The sequence below is a fragment of the Pseudophryne corroboree genome, chromosome 7 (assembly GCF_028390025.1).
Source record: "Pseudophryne corroboree isolate aPseCor3 chromosome 7, aPseCor3.hap2, whole genome shotgun sequence".
In the NCBI taxonomy this organism is placed as follows: domain Eukaryota; kingdom Metazoa; phylum Chordata; class Amphibia; order Anura; family Myobatrachidae; genus Pseudophryne; species Pseudophryne corroboree.
Window position 1 is genome coordinate 445,422,169 of NC_086450.1, and position 21,233 is coordinate 445,443,401.

General features: G+C 48.2%; 2 protein-coding genes across 2 annotated transcripts in view; one reads left to right on the top strand and one right to left on the bottom strand.

Moving 5' to 3' along the window:
- Positions 1-21,233, bottom strand: part of CORO7 (coronin 7) — a 242,589-nt gene that overhangs the window by 118,223 nt on the left and 103,133 nt on the right. The window lies entirely within an intron of this gene.
- VASN (vasorin) lies at positions 6,789-20,900 on the top strand. Its single transcript, XM_063934976.1, has 2 exons — positions 6,789-7,146; positions 18,226-20,900. Exon 2 carries the CDS (start codon positions 18,236-18,238, stop codon positions 20,204-20,206), a length of 1,971 nt encoding a protein of 656 aa, XP_063791046.1. The 5' UTR covers positions 6,789-7,146; positions 18,226-18,235; the 3' UTR covers positions 20,207-20,900.

Here is a 21,233-nt window from a genome sequence, read left to right on the forward strand (position 1 = left end):
CATAAATGCTAATTCCACCTAGCGTATAAATGCTAATTCCATCTAGCGTATAAATCTGGACATAAATGCTAATTCCACCTAGTGTATAAATCTGGGCATAAATGCTAATTCCACCTAGCGTATAAATGCTAATTCCATCTAGCGTATAAATCTGGACATAAATGCTAATTTCACCTAGCGTATAAATGCGTATAAATCTGGGCATAAATGCACCTAATTCCACCTAGCGTATAAATCTGGGCATAAATGCTAATTCCACCTAGCGTATAAATCTGGGCATAAATGCTAATTCCACCTAGCGTATAAATCTGGGCATAAATGCCAATTCCACCTAGCGTATAAATCCGGGCATAAAATAAGATTTTACTTACCGATAAATCTATTTCTCGGAGTCCGTAGTGGATGCTGGGGTTCCTGAAAGGACCATGGGGAATAGCGGCTCCGCAGGAGACAGGGCACAAAAAGTAAAGCTTTTCCGATCAGGTGGTGTGCACTGGCTCCTCCCCCTATGACCCTCCTCCAGACTCCAGTTAGGTACTGTGCCCGGACGAGCGTACACAATAAGGGAGGATTTTGAATCCCGGGTAAGACTCATACCAGCCACACCAATCACACCGTACAACTTGTGATCTAAACCCAGTTAACAGTATGATAACAGCGGAGCCTCTGAAAGATGGCTTCCTTCAACAATAACCCGAATTAGTTAACAATAACTATGTACAATTTATGCAGATAATCCGCACTTGGGATGGGCGCCCAGCATCCACTACGGACTCCGAGAAATAGATTTATCGGTAAGTAAAATCTTATTTTCTCTATCGTCCTAGTGGATGCTGGGGTTCCTGAAAGGACCATGGGGATTATACCAAAGCTCCCAAACGGGCGGGAGAGTGCGGATGACTCTGCAGCACCGAATGAGAAAACTCCAGGTCCTCCTTAGCCAGAGTATCAAATTTGTAAAATTTTACAAACGTGTTCTCCCCTGACCACGTAGCTGCTCGGCAAAGTTGTAATGCCGAGACCCCTCGGGCAGCCGCCCAAGATGAGCCCACCTTCCTTGTGGAGTGGGCCTTTACAGATTTAGGCTGTGGCAAGCCTGCCACAGAATGTGCAAGTTGGATTGTGCTACAGATCCAACGAGCAATCGTCTGCTTAGACGCAGGAGCACCCATCTTGTTGGGTGCATACAATATAAACAACGAGTCAGATTTTCTGACTCCAGCTGTCCTTGCAATATATATTTTTAATGCTCTGACAACGTCCAGTAACTTGGAGTCCTCCAAGTCACTTGTAGCCGCAGGCACTACAATAGGCTGGTTCAGATGAAATGCTGACACCACCTTAGGGAGAAAATGCGGACGAGTCCGCAGTTCTGCCCTGTCCGAATGGAAAATCAGATATGGGCTTTTGTAAGATAAAGCTGCCAATTCTGACACTCTCCTGGCAGAAGCCAGGGCTAGAAGCATGGTCACTTTCCATGTGAGATATTTCAAATCCACCTTTTTTAGTGGTTCAAACCAATGAGATTTTAGGAAGTCCAAAACCACATTTAGATCCCACGGTGCCACTGGAGGCACCACAGGAGGCTGTATATGCAGCACTCCCTTAACAAAGGTCTGGACTTCAGGGACTGAAGCCAATTCTTTTTGAAAGAAAATCGACAGGGCCGAAATTTGAACCTTAATAGATCCCAATTTGAGACCCATTGACAATCCTGATTGCAGGAAATGTAGGAATCGACCCAGTTGAAATTCCTCCGTCGGAGCACTCCGATCTTCGCACCACGCAACATATTTTCGCCAAATTCGGTGATAATGTTGCACGGTTACTTCCTTCCTTGCTTTAATCAAAGTAGGAATGACTTCTTCCGGCATGCCTCTTTCCTTTAGGATCCGGCGTTCAACCGCCATGCCGTCAAACGCAGCCGCGGTAAGTCTTGAAACAGACAGGGACCCTGCTGAAGCAAGTCCCTCCTTAGAGGTAGAGGCCACGGATCTTCCGTGATCATCTCTTGAAGTTCCGGGTACCAAGTCCTCCTTGGCCAATCCGGAACCACTAGTATCGTTCTTACGCCTCTTTGCCGTATAATTCTCAATACTTTTGGTATGAGAGGCAGAGGAGGAAACACATACACCGACTGGTACACCCAAGGCGTTACCAGCGCGTCCACAGCTATTGCCTGCGGATCTCTTGACCTGGCGCAATACCTGTCCAGTTTTTTGTTGAGGCGAGACGCCATCATGTCCACCATTGGTCTTTCCCAACGGGTTACCAGCATGTGGAAGACTTCTGGATGAAGTCCCCACTCTCCCGGGTGAAGATCGTGTCTGCTGAGGAAGTCTGCTTCCCAGTTGTCCACTCCCGGGATGAACACTGCTGACAGTGCTATCACATGATTCTCTGCCCAGCGAAGAATCCTTGCAGCTTCTGCCATTGCCCTCCTGCTTCTTGTGCCGCCCTGTCTGTTCACATGGGCGACTGCCGTGATGTTGTCCGACTGGATCAATACCGGTTTTCCCTGAAGCAGAGGTTCTGCCTGGTTTAGAGCATTGTATATTGCTCTTAGTTCCAGAATGTTTATGTGAAGAGACGTTTCCAGGCTCGTCCATACTCCCTGGAAGTTTCTTCCTTGTGTGACTGCTCCCCAGCCTCTCAGGCTGGCGTCCGTGGTCACCAGGATCCAATCCTGTATGCCGAATCTGCGGCCCTCCAATAGATGAGCACTCTGCAACCACCACAGAAGAGACACCCTTGTCCTTGGAGACAGGGTTATCCGTAGGTGCATCTGAAGATGCGACCCTGACCATTTGTCCAACAGATCCCTTTGGAAAATTCTTGCGTGGAATCTGCCGAATGGAATCGCTTCGTAAGAAGCCACCATTTTTCCCAGGACTCTTGTGCATTGATGTACAGACACCTTTCCTGGTTTTAGGAGGTTCCTGACAAGCTCGGATAACTCCTTGGCTTTTTCCTCCGGGAGAAAAACCTTTTTCTGAACCGTGTCCAGAATCATCCCTAGGAACAGCAGACGAGTTGTCGGCATTAACTGGGATTTTGGAATATTCAGAATCCACCCGTGCTGTTTTAGCACTTCTTGAGACAGTGCTAATCCCATCTCTAGCTGTTCTCTGGACCTCGCCCTTATTAGGAGATCGTCCAAGTATGGGATAATTAATACGCCTTTTCTTCGAAGAAGAATCATCATCTCGGCCATTACCTTTGTAAAGATCCGAGGTGCCGTGGACAATCCGAACGGCAGCGTCTGAAACTGATAGTGACAGTTTTGTACAACGAACCTGAGGTACCCCTGGTGTGAGGGGTAAATTGGAACGTGGAGATACGCATCCTTGATGTCCAAGGATACCATAAAGTCCCCCTCTTCCAGGTTCGCTATCACTGCTCTGAGTGACTCCATTTTGAACTTGAACTTCTTTATGTACAGGTTCAAGGACTTCAGATTTAGAATAGGCCTTACCGAGCCATCCGGCTTCGGTACCACAAAAAGAGTGGAATAATACCCCTTCCCTTGTTGCAGAAGAGGTACCTTGACTATCACCTGCTGAGAGTACAGCTTGTGAATGGCTTCCAACACCGTCTCCCTTTCGGAGGGGGACGTTGGTAAAGCAGACCTCAGGAAACGGCGAGGTGGATCTGTCTCTAATTCCAACCTGTATCCCTGAGATATTATCTGCAGGATCCAGGGATCTACTTGCGAGTGAGCCCACTGCGCGCTGTAATTTTTGAGACGACCGCCCACCGTCCCCGAGTCCGCTTGAGAAGCCCCAGCGTCATGCTGAGGCTTTTGTAGAAGCCGGGGAGGGCTTCTGATCCTGGGAAGGAGCTGCGTGTTGCTGTCTCTTCCCTCGACCTTTGCCTCGTGGCAAATATGAATAGCCCTTTGCTCTCTTATTTTTAAAGGAACGAAAGGGCTGCGGTTGAAAAGTCGGTGCCTTTTTCTGTTGGGGAGTGACTTGAGGTAGAAAGGTGGATTTCCCGGCTGTAGCCGTGGCCACCAAATCTGATAGACCGACTCCAAATAACTCCTCCCCCTTATACGGCAAAACTTCCATATGCCGTTTTGAATCCGCATCGCCTGTCCACTGTCGCGTCCATAAAGCTCTTCTGGCCGAAATGGACATAGCACTTACCCGTGATGCCAGTGTGCATATATCCCTCTGTGCATCACGCATATAAAGAAATGCATCCTTTATTTGTTCTAACGACAGTAAAATATTGTCCCTGTCCAGGGTATCAATATTTTCAATCAGGGATTCTGACCAAACTACCCCCGCACTGCCCATCCAGGCAGTTGCTACAGCTGGTCGTAGTATAACACCTGCATGTGTGTATATACTTTTTTGGATATTTTCCATCCTCCTATCTGATGGATCTTTAAGTGCGGCCGTCTCAGGAGAGGGTAACGCCACTTGTTTAGATAAGCGTGTTAGCGCCTTGTCCACCCTAGGAGGTGTTTCCCAGCGCTCCCTAACCTCTGGCGGGAAAGGGTATAATGCCAATAATTTCTTTGAAATTATCAGCTTTTTATCAGGGGCAACCCACGCTTCATTACACACGTCATTTAGTTCTTCTGATTCAGGAAAAACTATAGGTAGTTTTTTCATACCCCACATAATACCCTGTTTAGTGGTACCTGTAGTATCAGCTAAATGTAACGCCTCCTTCATTGCCAAAATCATATAACGTGTGGCCCTACTGGAAAATACGGTTGATTCGTCACCGTCACCACTGGAGTCATCGCCTGTGTCTGGGTCTGTGTCGACCGACTGAGGCAAAGGGCGTTTCACAGCCCCTGACGGTGTTTGAGTCGCCTGGACAGGCACTAATTGATTGTCCGGCCGTCTCATGTCGTCAAACGACTGCTTTAGCGTGTTGACACTATCCCGTAGTTCCATAAATAAAGGCATCCATTCTGGTGTCGACCCCCTAGGAGGTGACATCCCCATATTTGGCAATTGCTCCGCCTCCACACCAATATCGTCCTCATACATGTCGACACACACGTACCGACACACAGCAGACACACAGGGAATGCTCCTAATGAAGACAGGACCCACTAGCCCTTTGGGGAGACAGAGGGAGAGTTTGCCAGCACACACCAAAAGCGCTATATATATATCAGGGATAGCCTTATAATAAGTGCTCCCCTATAGCTGCTTTGTTATATAAAAATATCGCCATAAATTTGCCCCCCCTCTCTGTTTTACCCTGTTTCTGTAGTGCAGTGCAGGGGAGAGACCTGGGAGCCGTCCTGACCAGCGGAGCTGTGAGAGGAAATGGCGCCGTGTGCTGAGGAGATAGGCCCCGCCCCTTTTCCGGCGGGCTCGTCTCCCGCTATTTTGAGAAATCAGGCAGGGGTTAAATATCTCCATATAGCCTCTAGGGCTATATGTGAGGTATTTTTAGCCTTTATAGGTACTCATTTGCCTCCCAGGGCGCCCCCCTCCCAGCGCCCTGCACCCTCAGTGACTGCCGTGTGAAGTGTGCTGAGAGGAAAATGGCGCACAGCTGCAGTGCTGTGCGCTACCTTTAGAAGACTGCAGGAGTCTTCAGCCGCCGATTCTGGACCTCTTCTGTCTTCAGCATCTGCAAGGGGGCCGGCGGCGCGGCTCCGGTGACCATCCAGGCTGTACCTGTGATCGTCCCTCTGGAGCTTGATGTCCAGTAGCCAAGAAGCCAATCCATCCTGCACGCAGGTGAGTTGACTCCTTCTCCCCTCAGTCCCTCGCTGCAGTGATCCTGTTGCCAGCAGGAATCACTGTAACATAAAAAACCTAGCTAAACTTTCTCTAAGCAGCTCTTTAGGAGAGCCACCTAGATTGCACCCTTCTCGGCCGGGCACAAAAATCTAACTGGAGTCTGGAGGAGGGTCATAGGGGGAGGAGCCAGTGCACACCACCTGATCGGAAAAGCTTTACTTTTTGTGCCCTGTCTCCTGCGGAGCCGCTATTCCCCATGGTCCTTTCAGGAACCCCAGCATCCACTAGGACGATAGAGAAATGCTAATTCCACCTAGCGTATAAATCTGGGCATAAATGCTAATTCCACCTAGCGTATAAATCCGGGCATAAATGCCAATTCCACCTAGCGTATAAATCCGGGCATAAATGCCAATTCCACCTATCGTATAAATCCGGGCATAAATGCTAATTCCACCTAGCGTATAAATCTGGGCATAAATGCTAATTCCACCTAGCGTATAAATCTGGGCATAAATGCTAATTCCACCTAGCGTATAAATCTGGGCATAAATGCTAATTCTACCTAGCGTATAAATCTGGGCATAAATGCTAATTCTACCTAGCGTATAAATCTGAGCATAAATGCTAATTCTACCTAGCGTATAAATCTGGGCATAAATGCTAATTCCACCTAGCGTATACTTTACTGGCGTTGTAACATAAACTGGAAAAGCAGCCACAGACCATGGTCGACGTAAAAAACAAGTAGTGTAACATTTAATGTGATTTTAGTTAAAGTTTATCCTCAGTGCGATGGTTTGGGAGATAAGATTTGCCCTGCTAAGCAATATCCATGGCTATGTGTGCAGCCTGGCACGTGGAGGTCACACTGTGCACACTGCCAGTTATGGAAAGCATAGAGGTGCAAGATGAGCACACATACAGCATCCCTGGGCAGGCTGTAGGTATGGGGTCAGTGGAAAGGTGGAGGTGGGAGGTGTATGAGTTAGGGGGGTTAATCCGGGCCAATGGTTAGCTAGGAAGCACTGGAGGGAAGCTTAGTCCTGCCTCTGTCCTGGTGACGCCTTCACTGCCCCAGGCAAACAGCATTGGAACAGCTAAACTATCACTTCCCCAGCCAGAAAGAGTCAGCAGCAGCCAGTGTAGGAGAGTAGGGAAAAGCAGGACACAGCTTGGGGGGGGAGCAGGAGAAGAAGAAGAGAGAGCAAACTTGGATGAAAAAAAAAAGAAGAAGAAGGAGGGGAAGAGTCTGGGAGGACAAAGGCGGCTCAGCAAAGTTTTGAAGTTGAAGAACTAATAAAAGGTGTGAAGCAAGGAGGCGAAAAGTTAACTTCAAGGAGTCAGAGAGGAAGAGAAGAAGTCAGGACGTCACTCATCTGGATGTCATTTGATTATTTTGGGGCCCTTCACAGACCTGGGACAGACGGTAAGACGGTCTCTCTCGTTTTACCTCCTACATGCGATCTTATTTGTACAACGCCGGCATCGGCACACGTAATTACACACCGCTGCACACGCTGTCAACGCACACAGCCTGACAGTACACAAACAGAAGCAGGACAGGTCGCGGAACAGTGTAAACTACTTAATGCTGGTGTTACCTCCAAGGTACAGAAATAACAGTGCTGTGGGGAACAAACACACAATGCAGATGTGGCTTCACCTGATGCTGAGGTACACACAGCAGTAACACAACATCTATAGCAGCATCCTCAGCCGGCTACACAAACACATCCATATACAGCAGAGCATATGGCAGAGGTGGGACAGACGAGACTCAGGGCAGGTATAGCTCAGCCACAGCGCCCATCTCTGCAGCAACAGCTGATGTGCCCGAGGTTGCGTCTCTCCTGTGACGGCTGAACAGCTGGAGAGCACAGCATTGCCTGTGCTCTGCTCACCTACTCTCAGCCAGCACATTCTGCAGACACTGCAGAAATTAGCACCGGCACACAGATATTCAGGGCTGTGGTGTGATGCGATGCACTGGTACACAGCAGTACATACCGACACATATTACACACAGAGTCCTTCTGTCTGCTTCCCACACACAGCGCAAGCTGGCTGTGCAGAGGAGGCGGCCTGGAAGCTGTACAAAGCTGACACATGCACAGAGGGTATACCGGGCAGAGCACAGAACCCCACCGCAGTGCACCGTACCCCACAGCAGAGCACAGTACTCCACTACAGTGCACAGTACCCCACAGCAGTGCACCGTAACTTACAGCAGAGCACAGTACCCCACAGCAGTGTAAGTACTTCACCACAGTGCAAGCACTCCACAGTAGAGCATAGTACCCCACAGAAGTACCCCACAGCAAAGCACAGTACAACACCGCAGTGCACAGTATCCCACCACAGTGCACAGTACCACACAGCACAGAAACCCACTACAGCATCGTGCAGTGCCCCATACAGCAGTGTGCAGTACCCCACCACAGCAGAGCGCAGTACCCCACTACAGCAGAGCGCAGTACCCCACCACAGCAGAGCGTAGTACCCCACCACAGCAGAGCGCAGTACCCCACCACAGCAGAGCGCAGTACCCCACCACAGCAGAGCGCAGTACCCCACCACAGCAGAGCGCAGTACCCCACCACAGCAGAGCGCAGTACCCCACCACAGCAGTGCACAGTACCCCACTACAGCAGTGTGCAGTACCACCACTGGCAGAGCACAGTATCCCCGGCAGTGCACAGTACCCCCATTAGCAGAGCACAGTATCCCGGCAGTACACAGTAACCCATCAGCAGTACACAGTACCCCCACGACATAGCACAACACAGGCAGAGGATAGTAGTACCCCCTAGCGAAGCACGGTATTCTCTAGCAGAGCATGGTACCGCTGTTTTCTATTGATGCATACAGCACATCTGGGTCAGTGATATACTGGATGGGATTAACCCTTTGCTTAACTTCCCTGAATAATCTCTTGTATGTTTGAGATTTAGCTATGGTCACTACACGTCCAGGGACAGTCAGTTTTCTGACCCAAATCCTTAATGTAGAGTAGTAGTTTTCCAAGAATTCTGTTATCTTCCGCTTACCCTTAGTATGAGGGTGCAATCCACCAATCACTGCACGGTACCTGTCCCCTGCTAGCCTGCACCTATCACATCTGGTTATTACTAGCTCCAACATCACCCCCTGCTCCCCACCATTTATCCCAGCCACTAATCCCATATCATTGGTTCTCCGTTACCTCAGTATTTCCATCCATGCAGCCCCCTCCCCCTACATACTATATCCTCATTGCCTCTAACCGTCGTTTCTCTCCCTGACTTCCCCCCATCGCCTCTACTCAGCACAAGCACCACATTACGTATGTACTCATCACATCATAGCCGTCTCATACGCTATTGCCGTTACCTGGCTCTCACTCTCCCCGATACCCCAATGCCACCATCCAGTATCCACTGTTACTCCTGGCATTCCGTAATATATCCCCTATTCTTCCTATCCCGTGTCTTGCTGTGATGTCCTTTCCTTATAGCTCCTCTATCCTCCCCATGTTCCCTGTACAGGTACATCGTCCGGGTTCCACATGTAACTGGTCACTCATACTATAGAAGCTCACAATGCACTGACAGACAGACAGATAATGTACCACTCTATTCCCCATCACCCAGACCTCTCATACACTCCTGTAGACTGTTACCAGGTATTACTAGTGACAATTGTCTGTCACCATTCAATAGGGAACTCTGTTATCATACCCAAAGACAACTAAAATAATCAAATGTGTCTGGACAACAGAATTTTGTACAGGTGGAGTTCTCCTTTAACCCGTGTAAAGGTACAGCCTAACAGTGGGCAGGAGACATAGCAAGACTGTGGTGTTCCTAGTAACAGCCTTACTGGTGGGCCTGGCAAAGCAGCGGTGGTACACATAGGGGGCAGTTCAGCTCGCCTGACAGAACGCACACCAAGCTCTTCATCTGACAGCAATCAAGATTACTCAGAGGCTGCAGCCGAGCCAAGAATAGAGGGATAGGGACAGGAATCAGGAAACACAGCATTGTGCAGGTCAGATGAATACAGACAACAACGCCTAACTCTCTCTATGTGTCATCAGACTTGCTCAGTGGCTCGGTAACCGGGTCACAACCACGGAAGCTTGTATCCTACTATGGGGGGTCATACAAGCAGACTAAGGGCCACCGCCGGGGTCACACGCGCAGCGAGCTACAGTGTTAGCGCAGGAACTTCAGAGGAGCAATGGCCAGTATCACGCAGCCAATATGAGAGCAGGGGTCAGATCTTGGAAGTCTTCTAACCCCTGGGACCCCCATGTTTATTTATATGCTGGGTGGGTGTAATAATACAGCTGACAACTCTGAGCCTCATCCCAGCCTTTGTGGCTGGACCGCGGGGAGTGGCGATAATTACAGGCTGGGTGGGACAGGCAGCATGTGAAGCAGTGCCCAGAATGGTTTGGGCAGGGGGGAGAGGAGCCCCCCCCCCTCCCCCCCCCATGCTTGTTTGTGAGTATACAAACACATGGGTGCTAAACTCTCTCTACCCGGTGCAAGCCAACATGAGTAAAGGGAGCGATGGCTGGACGCTATCCAAAACTCAGCCTCTAGCACTACAGCGTTTGGTGAACTACAAGTGCCAGCATGCTCTGCTCAAATTTTTTTTTTTTATATTAGCCTGAGTGCTTGCTGGCTTACCCACACACCACAGCCAGCTGCTGTTCTGCAGGCGCTAGGTTATAGTGAGCAGATAACATATCAGCCTACCCTGTCTGTACACATTCCTACCTGCTGCTCTGCACGTGTGGGGTAACATCAGTTTCCCTGCTTCTGTGGCAAGCTGCGAGTCTTTAGCTGTTGTGTAACTACAAGTCCCTGCATGCTCTTCCATAATTTGACTTCCTATGGCTGTGGAACTACAAGCCCCAGCATAACCTGCCATACATCGACATCCCAATGGCTGTGGAACTACAAGTCTCTGCATAACCATACAGTGGCATTCCAATGGCTGTCCAACTGCAAGTCCCCAAATGACCGCCCAGCTTCCAGCTCCCCATAGTTATAGAGGTACCAGCATGCACCACTAGTCTCTCAAGGCATGATAGGACTTGTAGTTCTGCAGCAACTAGAGCTCCATCGGTTGCCTAACCTAGATCACGTCACCATATTCTATTAAGGGCATATAGAAAGTAGTATTTATATCTGACTTCTGTCAGCTGGGAATTATATTGTTAACTACACAATTATTTGTATTAAGTGCTTCCTCACACCCTGCAGTTTATTCTGGCACCGTTCCGGCAAAGCTTCTCTGTTGTACTTTCTTCAGTGGCTTAATGCGTGACGTCTCTGCCAAATGTCTCTCCTCTGCAAGGAGATTACCAAACAAACATGGCTATTCCTTAGTGTTTACCCAGAGGCCTTAGCGGCACACCCCCGACCCCTGATTTGTATGGGATCTGTGTAAAGGTTCTCACATCGAACCCTCCCATCTTATGTACACAGCTAAATATTTCCTCATTTACAAAGCATCAGATACCTTTGTAAAGTGAAAATGTAACCTTTGTGAGACTATGGCTAGTGCTTACACTGGGGTAAAGTGCAGAATTTATGTCAGACTGCTGGAAGGCAGTACTCCGCTAGTACCTCAGCAGTAGCAGGAGGCAAATACAGTGTCCATAGACCACAAGGGACTGTAGCAAGCTAGCATCGGCTTACATATATACTGTACCTAAATTTAGCATTACACCTGCCAGGAGTCACAGCTAACTCCAAAATAGGATTTCCCATTTTCAGGACATACATTGAATGCAACTCAGCTCCTTAAATAAGACCATTTTAAATGAATGCTGCTTTAGCCTTGTTCCAAGCATCTTACACTACCTATACAGTCAGCAATCCATTTGGCAAGGAAGGCGTTAACAAGACAGGGCCACAACAGACGAAGCATCATCCCCATAACGCACCAAGGGCTGTGTCCCAACTCCCTATCATTACCAAGAGCAGGGAAAGAGGCTTCTCCGCAGATCTTTATAAAGCTTTAATATCTTAAGCTGCTGTGATTTTACGGCCAAAACATACAGCGAGCCGATGTATAGACAGGTAGGGCGTCATTAAGGGAGAACAAGACAATAGGGCAATGTATCACATAGGTGGCTAAGGAGTAGGCGGCTGGAACTCATCCTAGCTCACTTATAATAGGCATTGTATTGCAAAGTCTTAGGAAATCACAAAGCATAATTATACTCACCCCAGGGCTATAGTGGGTAATATTTTATGGTTACTGAATACTTGAAGTGCAGTACTCTGCAGCTGTGCAAGTCCGTGCAGGATACTCTGCAGAAGAACATTGGTTTCGGAGGTATTGGAGGGGACTGATATACAATGGTATGCCAGGTATAGGTAATGATCACTGGCATAGACATGATTTAGTTATAGAATATTATTAGTTATATACAATAATATTCCAGAGTTTCCCAAAGTCTGCCACTACAGACCAGGTTTTAAGGATATCTGTGCTTGAGCACAGGCTTAATTAGTACAGTAACTCAATCATTTGATTTAACCATCTGGACTTTAAGATATCCTGAAAAACCTGGACTGGAATTGCAGAGTTTGGGAAAGTCTGCAACACTCTACAGAACACAGTCCATCAACTCTGTAGAAAGAACTATTCTCACAAAGTCCTTCTGAGTATGCCTGTCATCCACACACCATGGCGGCAGCCATTTTGTGGGCTGAACCTAATAAAAAATCAGTCCATCAATTCACTAGACACTCCTGACGTGACTGAGGCATGAGGCACTACTTCTGTGTCAACTGATACGCTTTATGAAAGACATAGTTCTTCCGTCTGGAAACACAGCATGCTAATTGTCATTAATGTGCAATACTTGGCTGTGGGGCACAAGGAGGGTCACTGCAACAGGATGTTATGATTTCATATGCTGGACTACATGCGATAACCATGGTCCACTAGATATTAGTACAGGCAAGCGCCGTAAAGACCTTTGGCGAAAGAAAGCTCTGCATACACCATTAGCACAGGAAAGCTCCGCATAGCCCATTGGCGCAGGGAAGCTCCGCATAGACCATTGGCGTGCAGGAAAGCTCCACATAGACCATTGGCGTGCAGGAAAGCTCTGCATAGACCATTGGTGCAGGAATGCTCCACATAAACCATTGGAGCTGGAAAGCTCTGCATAGACCATTAGCACAGGAAAGCTCTGCAGAGACCATTGGCACAGGAAAGCTCTACATAGACCATTGGTGCGGGAAAGCTCCGCATAAACTACTGGAGCTGGAAAGCTCTGCATAGACCATTAGTGCAGGATAGCTCTGCATAGACCACTGGCGCTGGAAAGCTCTGCATAGACCACTGGCGCTGGAAAGCTCCGCATAGACCACTGGCGCTGGAAAGCTCCGCATAGACCACTGGCGCTGGAAAGCTCCGCATAGACCATAGACTAGTGCAGCAGGAAACAGTTTGCAAGACGTTCTGCAGACCTATTGATTTGCCATGTTCTGCAGGCCAATCAGCGTAGGAAGCTTAATGATCTGACACAATGTCACTGTCCTAAAGTTTATTCTTCCTATCAGTGAAAAGTGTCCCGGAGATCGCTGACCCCTCCACTTTTGCTATATTAACCCATCACCTACCAGAAGATTCCAGCGACCCAGATTAGCTCAGTGGCTAAAATTCCCAACCGGTCTTCTGCTTGGATGAAATAAGCTGGTTTTTATCTAGCCGGATATTTATATACAGTTCATAATCCTGGATGATGATATCCACTAAGGGTACAAAGTCAGCTTATAGCTAAGGCAGTTCTCCATTACCCATGTGCTGCACACGTTACATGTTACCATGATTTGGGTGAGTCTGTAAGAGCCGTGTCTCTGGGTGCAAGAGGGGCAGCCAGACTCCGCACCAGAAGGTCCTCATGTCCTGACCTGAGCATTAGGCTGCTGCAGATGTCCCTAGACAGGCAGGGGCAGAAAGAAAAGGCCTAAAGGGACATTCCTACAATAGGGCTTGCCCTAGGCCACTTACATTACAACCCTTCAGGATGCTGTTTCTAGCTGCACACCTCCTATAGCCACAGGAAGAATTGCATACCCACACCTGGAATCACACAAGGATATACAGCCATTTATCACTGGACAAAAGGCTATTTATTTGTGCATTTCGTAATAGGCTTAGAGCACATTTACTGCAGCGAAAATTTCTCCAAAGGAAGAGCTCGCAAGGTAATAGATCTCTATACGTCTTTATTCAATGGATGATATTTACTAAGAAAGTGCAAAAGTAAAAATGTGCAGGAATTGATAGAAAACAATGAGAAGTGAGCTTTGATGGTTCTAGTGAAAGTGAAAACATGAAAGCAGATTTGTGATTGGCCGCTTTGGGTTACAGTGTTCAGAATGTTTGTACTTTCTAATTACCAGAGAACAATCCTTTGGGTATGAAATCCACCTAGCACCTAAATGTTACATAATTATTAATATTGTTTTATTAAAAAGACACCAACATATTCCAGACCTGTACTCCAGTTGCTGTGGAACTGCAAATCCCAGCATGCCACATTTTCCTGTTAGGGAATGCTAGTGTAGCAGGGCCTGCTGGTATGTGTAGTCCCACAGCAGCTGGAGTGCCAGGCGTTGCCCACCCCTGTTACAGAGCGATGTACTCAGCCACATCAGTGCCTGTGCCGACGGAGTAGATTAATACACATTATCGGCAATATAGCCTGTAAACAGAGGAGACGGCCTTTGAACAGTACAAGAAAATCAGGGCACCCTGAGGAGACCCCAATGGAACAAACTCTGTGTAGATAGAACCCTGGAGACTGAATGAGCAGCAACCAGGAATTATTTGCAATGTGCATGATAGGGATAGCAGCCCCACTAAGGAAGCCTGCTGTGTTAACAAGGCTTGCAGACATATGAAGCGTTCACACAAGTCAGGCTTTAGGAGAACTAGTTAAAACGTTAATAAGAAGGGCGTGATATAAGAAGGGTGAGTTTCCTCCCGAGTCCTTCTCTTCAATGAGACAGTGACTCTAACACTGACAGAAACAGATGAGTAAGGACAGTCCCTATTGCTCATGACATCAGGGTTTGGTGCTGTATCACGCGTGTGCTTTTACCAAGATTATTAAATGTGTTTTATTAGCAGCTTCCCTCCGCCAAGCCATAAAATAGCATGCTGCTAAAATGTACCTAATTTAGGGTGAGATGTGTCAAACCTTGGAGAGCGATAAAGTATTAACCAATCAACTTCCAACTGGCATTTTAAAGGTTGTGTTTGAAAAATGACAGAAATGGATTGGATGGTACTTTGGGGCAGATGTATTAAGCCTGGAGAAGGGATAAAGAAGTGATAAGTGTAAGGTGATAACGCACCAGTCAATCAGCTCCTAACTGCCAATTTACATATTGGAGCTGATTGGCTGGTGCGTTATCACCTTGCACTTATCACTTCTTTATACCTTCTCCAGGCTTAATACATCTGCCCCTTTATCTCTCTCTAAGGTCTGATACATCTCCCCCGTAGAAGGAATAAAATAACTGACCTTAAATATAATTAGCATAACCCACCTTATATATTCCCCCCATTATCTGACGCTGGATAGCGCGCAGCTCATATTGCTGGAAGGCCCAGTGGGCGGAAGCCGCTTCGGCTGTAATAGCTTGGTGGTAATCCGTACACTGCTTTGACACCTGTTATCAACATCAGCGCACGCTGGCTGAAAACAGGCGTATTTACATGTGCGCACAACCGCAATTCTGTCCATACGACCTTACTGAACATATCCATTACAGCCCAGTTAAAGCTCTTCAGTCAGCCGGGGGGGATGTACCTACACTGCGTAAGAATCTGCATCGCGTGCGCAGTGCAACAACACACAATATACGAACCGCAAACAAACTCGCGTTCAGGTTTGTGCAGTTTAGTGTAGCTGCACATAGGTGTGCAGCTGTAAAAAGGACAGATTGTGACTGTGATGCGGCAGTAAATAGGATGGGACAGGTAGACCGTGAACGGATTTCAGCGCAGCGCTGCGGAGCAGCAGGAGAGGAAGCTAGGCCTCGGATGGGAGAGGGAAATAGGAGGTTGCAGTAGTCCAAGCGGGAGAGATTATTAAATGAATGGATGAATGTTTTGGTCACTTAGCGGCAGATTTATTAAGCTCGGTGAAGTGATACATTTGAAGGTGATAAAGGACCAACCAGTCAGCTCCTGTCATTTTTCAAACCCAGCCTGTGACATGGTAGTTAGGATCTGATTGGCTGGTCCTTCATCACTTCACCGAGGTTAATAAATCTGCCCCTTAGTGAGACAGGGATGGATTTTGTTGGTGTTGTGAAGGGGGAAGCAGCTGGTCAGTCAGAGGGACTGGATGTGTTGGGTGAAGCTGATGGAGAAGTCAAAGATGACACAGAGGTAGCAGGCTTGCGTAAGAGCGAGATGTACCAAGGGCAAGGGTCTGAGTAAAATGTAATAAACACCTCTAATTCAGAACAGATTATTTAGACTAGAAAAGAAGTGGGAAAATGGGAACGGGACATTTTAGAACAAATGATGAGAAGTATGCTGTAACCCATAGCGACCAATGTGTCTGATCAGAAAAGGAAACCAGAGACACCCATCATGCCTAACTAGTCTGTAACTTGCTCTTAATGGTAGCAATGCTGGACCTTTAAATACTGTGAGGCTTTTATGAAGGAAAAAAAATGATCTGGGTGCTTTATGTGTAAAGTTTACTCCTGACAGGATGACACTCCCCCACCCCATTTCTCCAGACACACAAGCCTTGCATGCCCCTCTGATAGCAATTACCCAACTGCCCCTCCTCTCAGCACCATCTGCAACATCTCTGCACTGATTCCTCTCTATCCTAGTCCATTCTCCCTCTCACCTCTGCCCCCCCTCTCACAGCTGCACATTCCTCAGGATATTACCTGCCTCCTACTGACCCCTTCCTTAACTCTGTCAGTACAGGCACTGATACAGACCCTACACACACTCTATCTGTGCTGATCTAAGATGTACTCATGCGGATGAGAGCTCTGGCACTGTGCACTCATGTAAGAATGCTGCCATACACTGCCGGGATCTGCAGGGGAACTGGGGGAATTCTCAAGAAACTACTTTATGTACACACAAGAGGGGACTATAGAAGCAACGGCCCTCATTCCAAGTTGTTCGCTCGCTAGCTGCTTTTAGCAGCATTGCACACGCTAAGCCGCCGCCCTCTGGGAGTGTATCTTAGCTTAGCAGAATAGCGAACGAAAGGTTAGCAGAACTGCTACTAAATAATTCCTTGCAGTTTCTAAATAGCTCCGGACCTACTCACAGATTACGATCAGCTCAGTCCGTTTAGTTCCTGGTTTGACGTCACAAACACGCCCTGCGTTCGGCCAGCCACTCCCCCGTTTCTCCAGACACTCCCGCGTTTTTCCCTGACACGCCTGCGTTTTTTAGCACACTCCCGGAAAACGCTGAGTTACCACCCAGAAACGCCCTTTTCCTGTCAATCATTCACCTATCAGCAGTGCGACTGAAAAGCGCTGCAGGATCCACAGCAAATCTGCTAAGTTTTTAGTTAAATAACTAAGCGCATGCGCCCTGCGTGCCTTGCGCATGCGCAATTAGCAACGAATCGCAGCACAGCGAAAATCTGCAACGGGCGAACAACTCGGAATGACCCCCAATGTCTGTGAGGCAGAGACTATACAGAGGGGACTATAGCAGCAATGTCTGTGCAAGACAGAGACTATACAGAGGGGACTACAGAAGTGTGCCTGTGCGAGGCACAGTGTGTGGAGAGGTGACTACAGAAGTGTGCCTGTGCGAGGCACAGTGTGTAGAGAGGTGACTATAGAAGTGTGTCTGTGCGAGGCACAGTGTGTAGAGAGGTGACTATAGAAGTGTGTCTGTGCGAGGCACAGTGTGTAGAGAGGTGACTATAGAAGTGTGTCTGTGCGAGGCACAGTGTGTAGAGAGGTGACTATAGAAGTGTGTCTGTGCGAGGCACAGTGTGTAGAGAGGTGACTATAGAAGTGTGTCTGTGCGAGGCACAGTGCGTAGAGGTGACTATAGAAGTGTGTCTCTGTGCGAGGCACAGTGTGTAAATGAAGCAGTCGGAGTGTATGTGAGGCAGTGACTGGGGACAGGGGTTAGGTGTCAGCGCCAGCCCCTCTGTGCAGGGCTGTGTGGCCTGGGACACTGCCTTTTATCTACATGATGTTTTAGAAGTGACAGATAGGGAAGGGGGGCCTACATACCGGTATGGGCTCTGTTTATACACACAGGGCATGGCCTGACAGGCACAAGCCTTTCTTGTGCTGGAGATGAAAGGTCATCTAACCATAATGATAGGGGTACAAATACCAGGATATATTGTTAACTATTTCACGTCGGCACACGCCATCCTAGCATTGTTTAGCTATCTTCACGCTCAGGGCACGGTTTATTGCCAGTGGTCACAGTACAGTGTATTAATAATCGCTTTTATTTTTTGTTTTAACAGAATTTGCAACATGTATTATCTCCTCTTCGCACGGACTGTCCTGCTTAGCACGGCTATCACCGTCCTCGCTGAAGGCTGCCCAGACGGCTGCCAATGCAACCAGCCGTTTACCATCTTCTGCATGAACCGCAAGAGCCCCAGCTTTCCCCGCACCATACCCCAGAACACCATCAGCCTGTACCTCTTTGAAAATGGCATCAGTTTGGTGGAGGAAAGCAGCTTCTCCGGCCTGTGGGACCTGCAGCTATTAGACCTGTCTCATAACAAGCTGTCTAAGCTACCCGGAGGGGTCTTCAAAAGCCTGGCAAACCTCAGCAATCTAGACCTTTCATCCAACCAGATTACCGAGATCTCTGCAGAGACCTTTCAGGGGCTGGGCCGACTGGAGAGATTATACCTCAGCGAGAACCACATTCGCAGCATTCACCCAGATGCCTTCAGGGGCCTTGAGAACCTACTGGAGCTCAAGTTGACAAAAAACCAATTGGTTGTCCCTCCAGCCTTCTCCCTCCCCTACCTCCTGCTCCTGGAACTGAGCTATAACGCTATCCCTGCCATTCATCCTGGAGCATTCCATGCCAGCAATATTGAGACTCTACGGTTGGCTGGTTTAGGTTTGAAAGAGGTACCAACAGATCTTCTCAATGGCCTTAAGAATCTTCATGAACTGGACCTATCGGACAATCAGCTCAGCAAGGTGCCTGCTGGTCTACGTGGCTTAACCAAACTCAATCTTGCCGGCAACACTGCAATTTCTCAGCTTCAAACTGAAGACTTTTCTGGCCTTACTGGATTACAAGATTTAGACTTAAGTGGGTTAAGCCTACGCACTTTGCCAAAGGGTCTATTCCAATTTTCATCACGCCTCCGTGGGGTGAGCCTGGCACAAAATCCTTTCAATTGTGTGTGCCTGTTAAGCTGGCTAACAGATTGGCTGAGGGTCAGCGGGGTTGCCCTTCTGCGCTCAGATGAAACGCGCTGCCACTTCCCTCCCAAAAACGCTGGCAAAATCTTGCGTAATCTACAGACCTCTGAATTCGGATGCCCTGTACCAACAACGGTCTTTGTGCCAACGACCGTAGCGCCTAGCAGTACAGCTGCACCAACTACAACCACCAATCCTAGGCCAACACATATTCCGACCACTGTCACTACCACCACGCTTTCACCGTATCACCCAATAGATGAGGAACTTGCTCCACCCACTCTATATGATCAACTGTGTCCCCCTCAAACTTGCTTAAACGGTGGCTTCTGCCGCTTGGATTCACTCGGGGAACTGGAATGCGACTGTCCAACTGGATTCTACGGGATGTACTGCGAGATGTTATCGCTAACCCCTGTAGTTTTTCCGGAGCAACCCTCGATGCAGCTGCAAGTCCTTGAAGTGACTAGCAGTTCCCTCAAAGTGGACCTACAAAGCTATATCCAAAGTAAGAAACATATTCCAGGACTTAGGCTGACGGTCCAAAATCTCTCTGGACCAGACAATCGGCCATTTATCTACCAGCTGCCGCCAACACTCCAGCACTACACACTGATGGATCTGACTGCTAACAGCACTTACAAACTCTGTCTTGGAACCATGCGTGATGTAAACCCACAGACCGAGCTATGTACCGAGGCTCAGACTACAGGAGAATCTCCAAAGCATAGCGCCCACATCACCCACACCCAGGAGGGAAATCTGACTTTAGTTCTGGTGCCTGCTGTCGCTGCCGGTATCCTACTCTTGGTTGTCATAGTCAGCGCAGTCTGCTATACACGGAGACGCAGAGAGAAGGCGCACAATGGTGAGAACGGAGGTCCGCTGGAGCTGGAAGGTGTTAAAACGGCATTTGAAGAGAAAGAAGAGTTAAAGAAACTACCCGAGAGTCCAAGCGGCCTCGAAAGAGGTGTGGAGTCCGATGAGCCTCTCATGCACAGGGTCGCAAATAACAATGACGCACCAACAGGTCGGATTCCACACTCTTACTTTTAGGCTGTAGACCGACGCCAAAACTTATGGACCCTTACACACTCCCAGTACCAGGCAATGGGAATTCCCAAGAGATCTCTCATACGGGCAAGTCTGAGCTTGCTGGGAGTCCTGCCGAGATGACAGCTGTGCTGTCTAAGCTTTTTGGGCAGCGGACAACAAAGGAAGGGCTCAAAATCTTGGAGTTCCAAAATACAAATGACGAGCTGGGGTAATAAACAAACAGCCACCGCTCGTATGTTTAATAACATTATGGAGCCCGAAAGGCCCTGCGACCGATGCGGCCTTTCTTACGGCATCGGAGAGACAGATGTTTCTAAGCTGGGAGGACGCTCAGGGCTGGGGCCCAGACTCAGGCCAGGAGAACCAGTGCCCTGAAAGCACAGCTTGGTTTGTGCCTACAGGCCACGCAGGGTCCTGGAGAGACATTCCAGCTAAAAAAAAAGACAAAAAAACAACTTACAAACCTTCTAACACGGAGGGGCACTTACATGACTGGACAGAACAGCATTCCATTACATTGTTAAAACTTAAAAGCATGCACCCTAATTCTATGAGGATGAACAATTTCTCCTGACAAATGAACATTAATGTCATGGAAATTTGGGGATGGCGGGGTACAAGGCGCCGATTGCTGGACAAGGTGGCGCCAATCCGTAATAATTGTCCGCCATGTAATAAATATTGATTCTTTTTATGTGTCTGTTTTTTTGCATTTATTTAGTTCAATTTATTTTGTCCGTTGCTCATGCTGTACAGGGTTATCGTTCTGTAATGAACTAGAGGCAAGACATTCTGGCACTTGTAGTTCCACATTCCCTGGAGAGCTACTGGCTGCATAAACACCAAGGGTAGACTGCTTGGCGGAACCCGCACACGGTCCTGCAGGTCAGACACCACACTGCAGACAAGGGTACGTGGCCATCCCGCAGGCTACAACCGTCTGCCAAGTTCTCGCTTTCATATTTTTTTCCAACAGCTAAAAAGTAAGGGGGAAAAAGTGAGGTATCGGCTCATCTGCTGAAGCCAT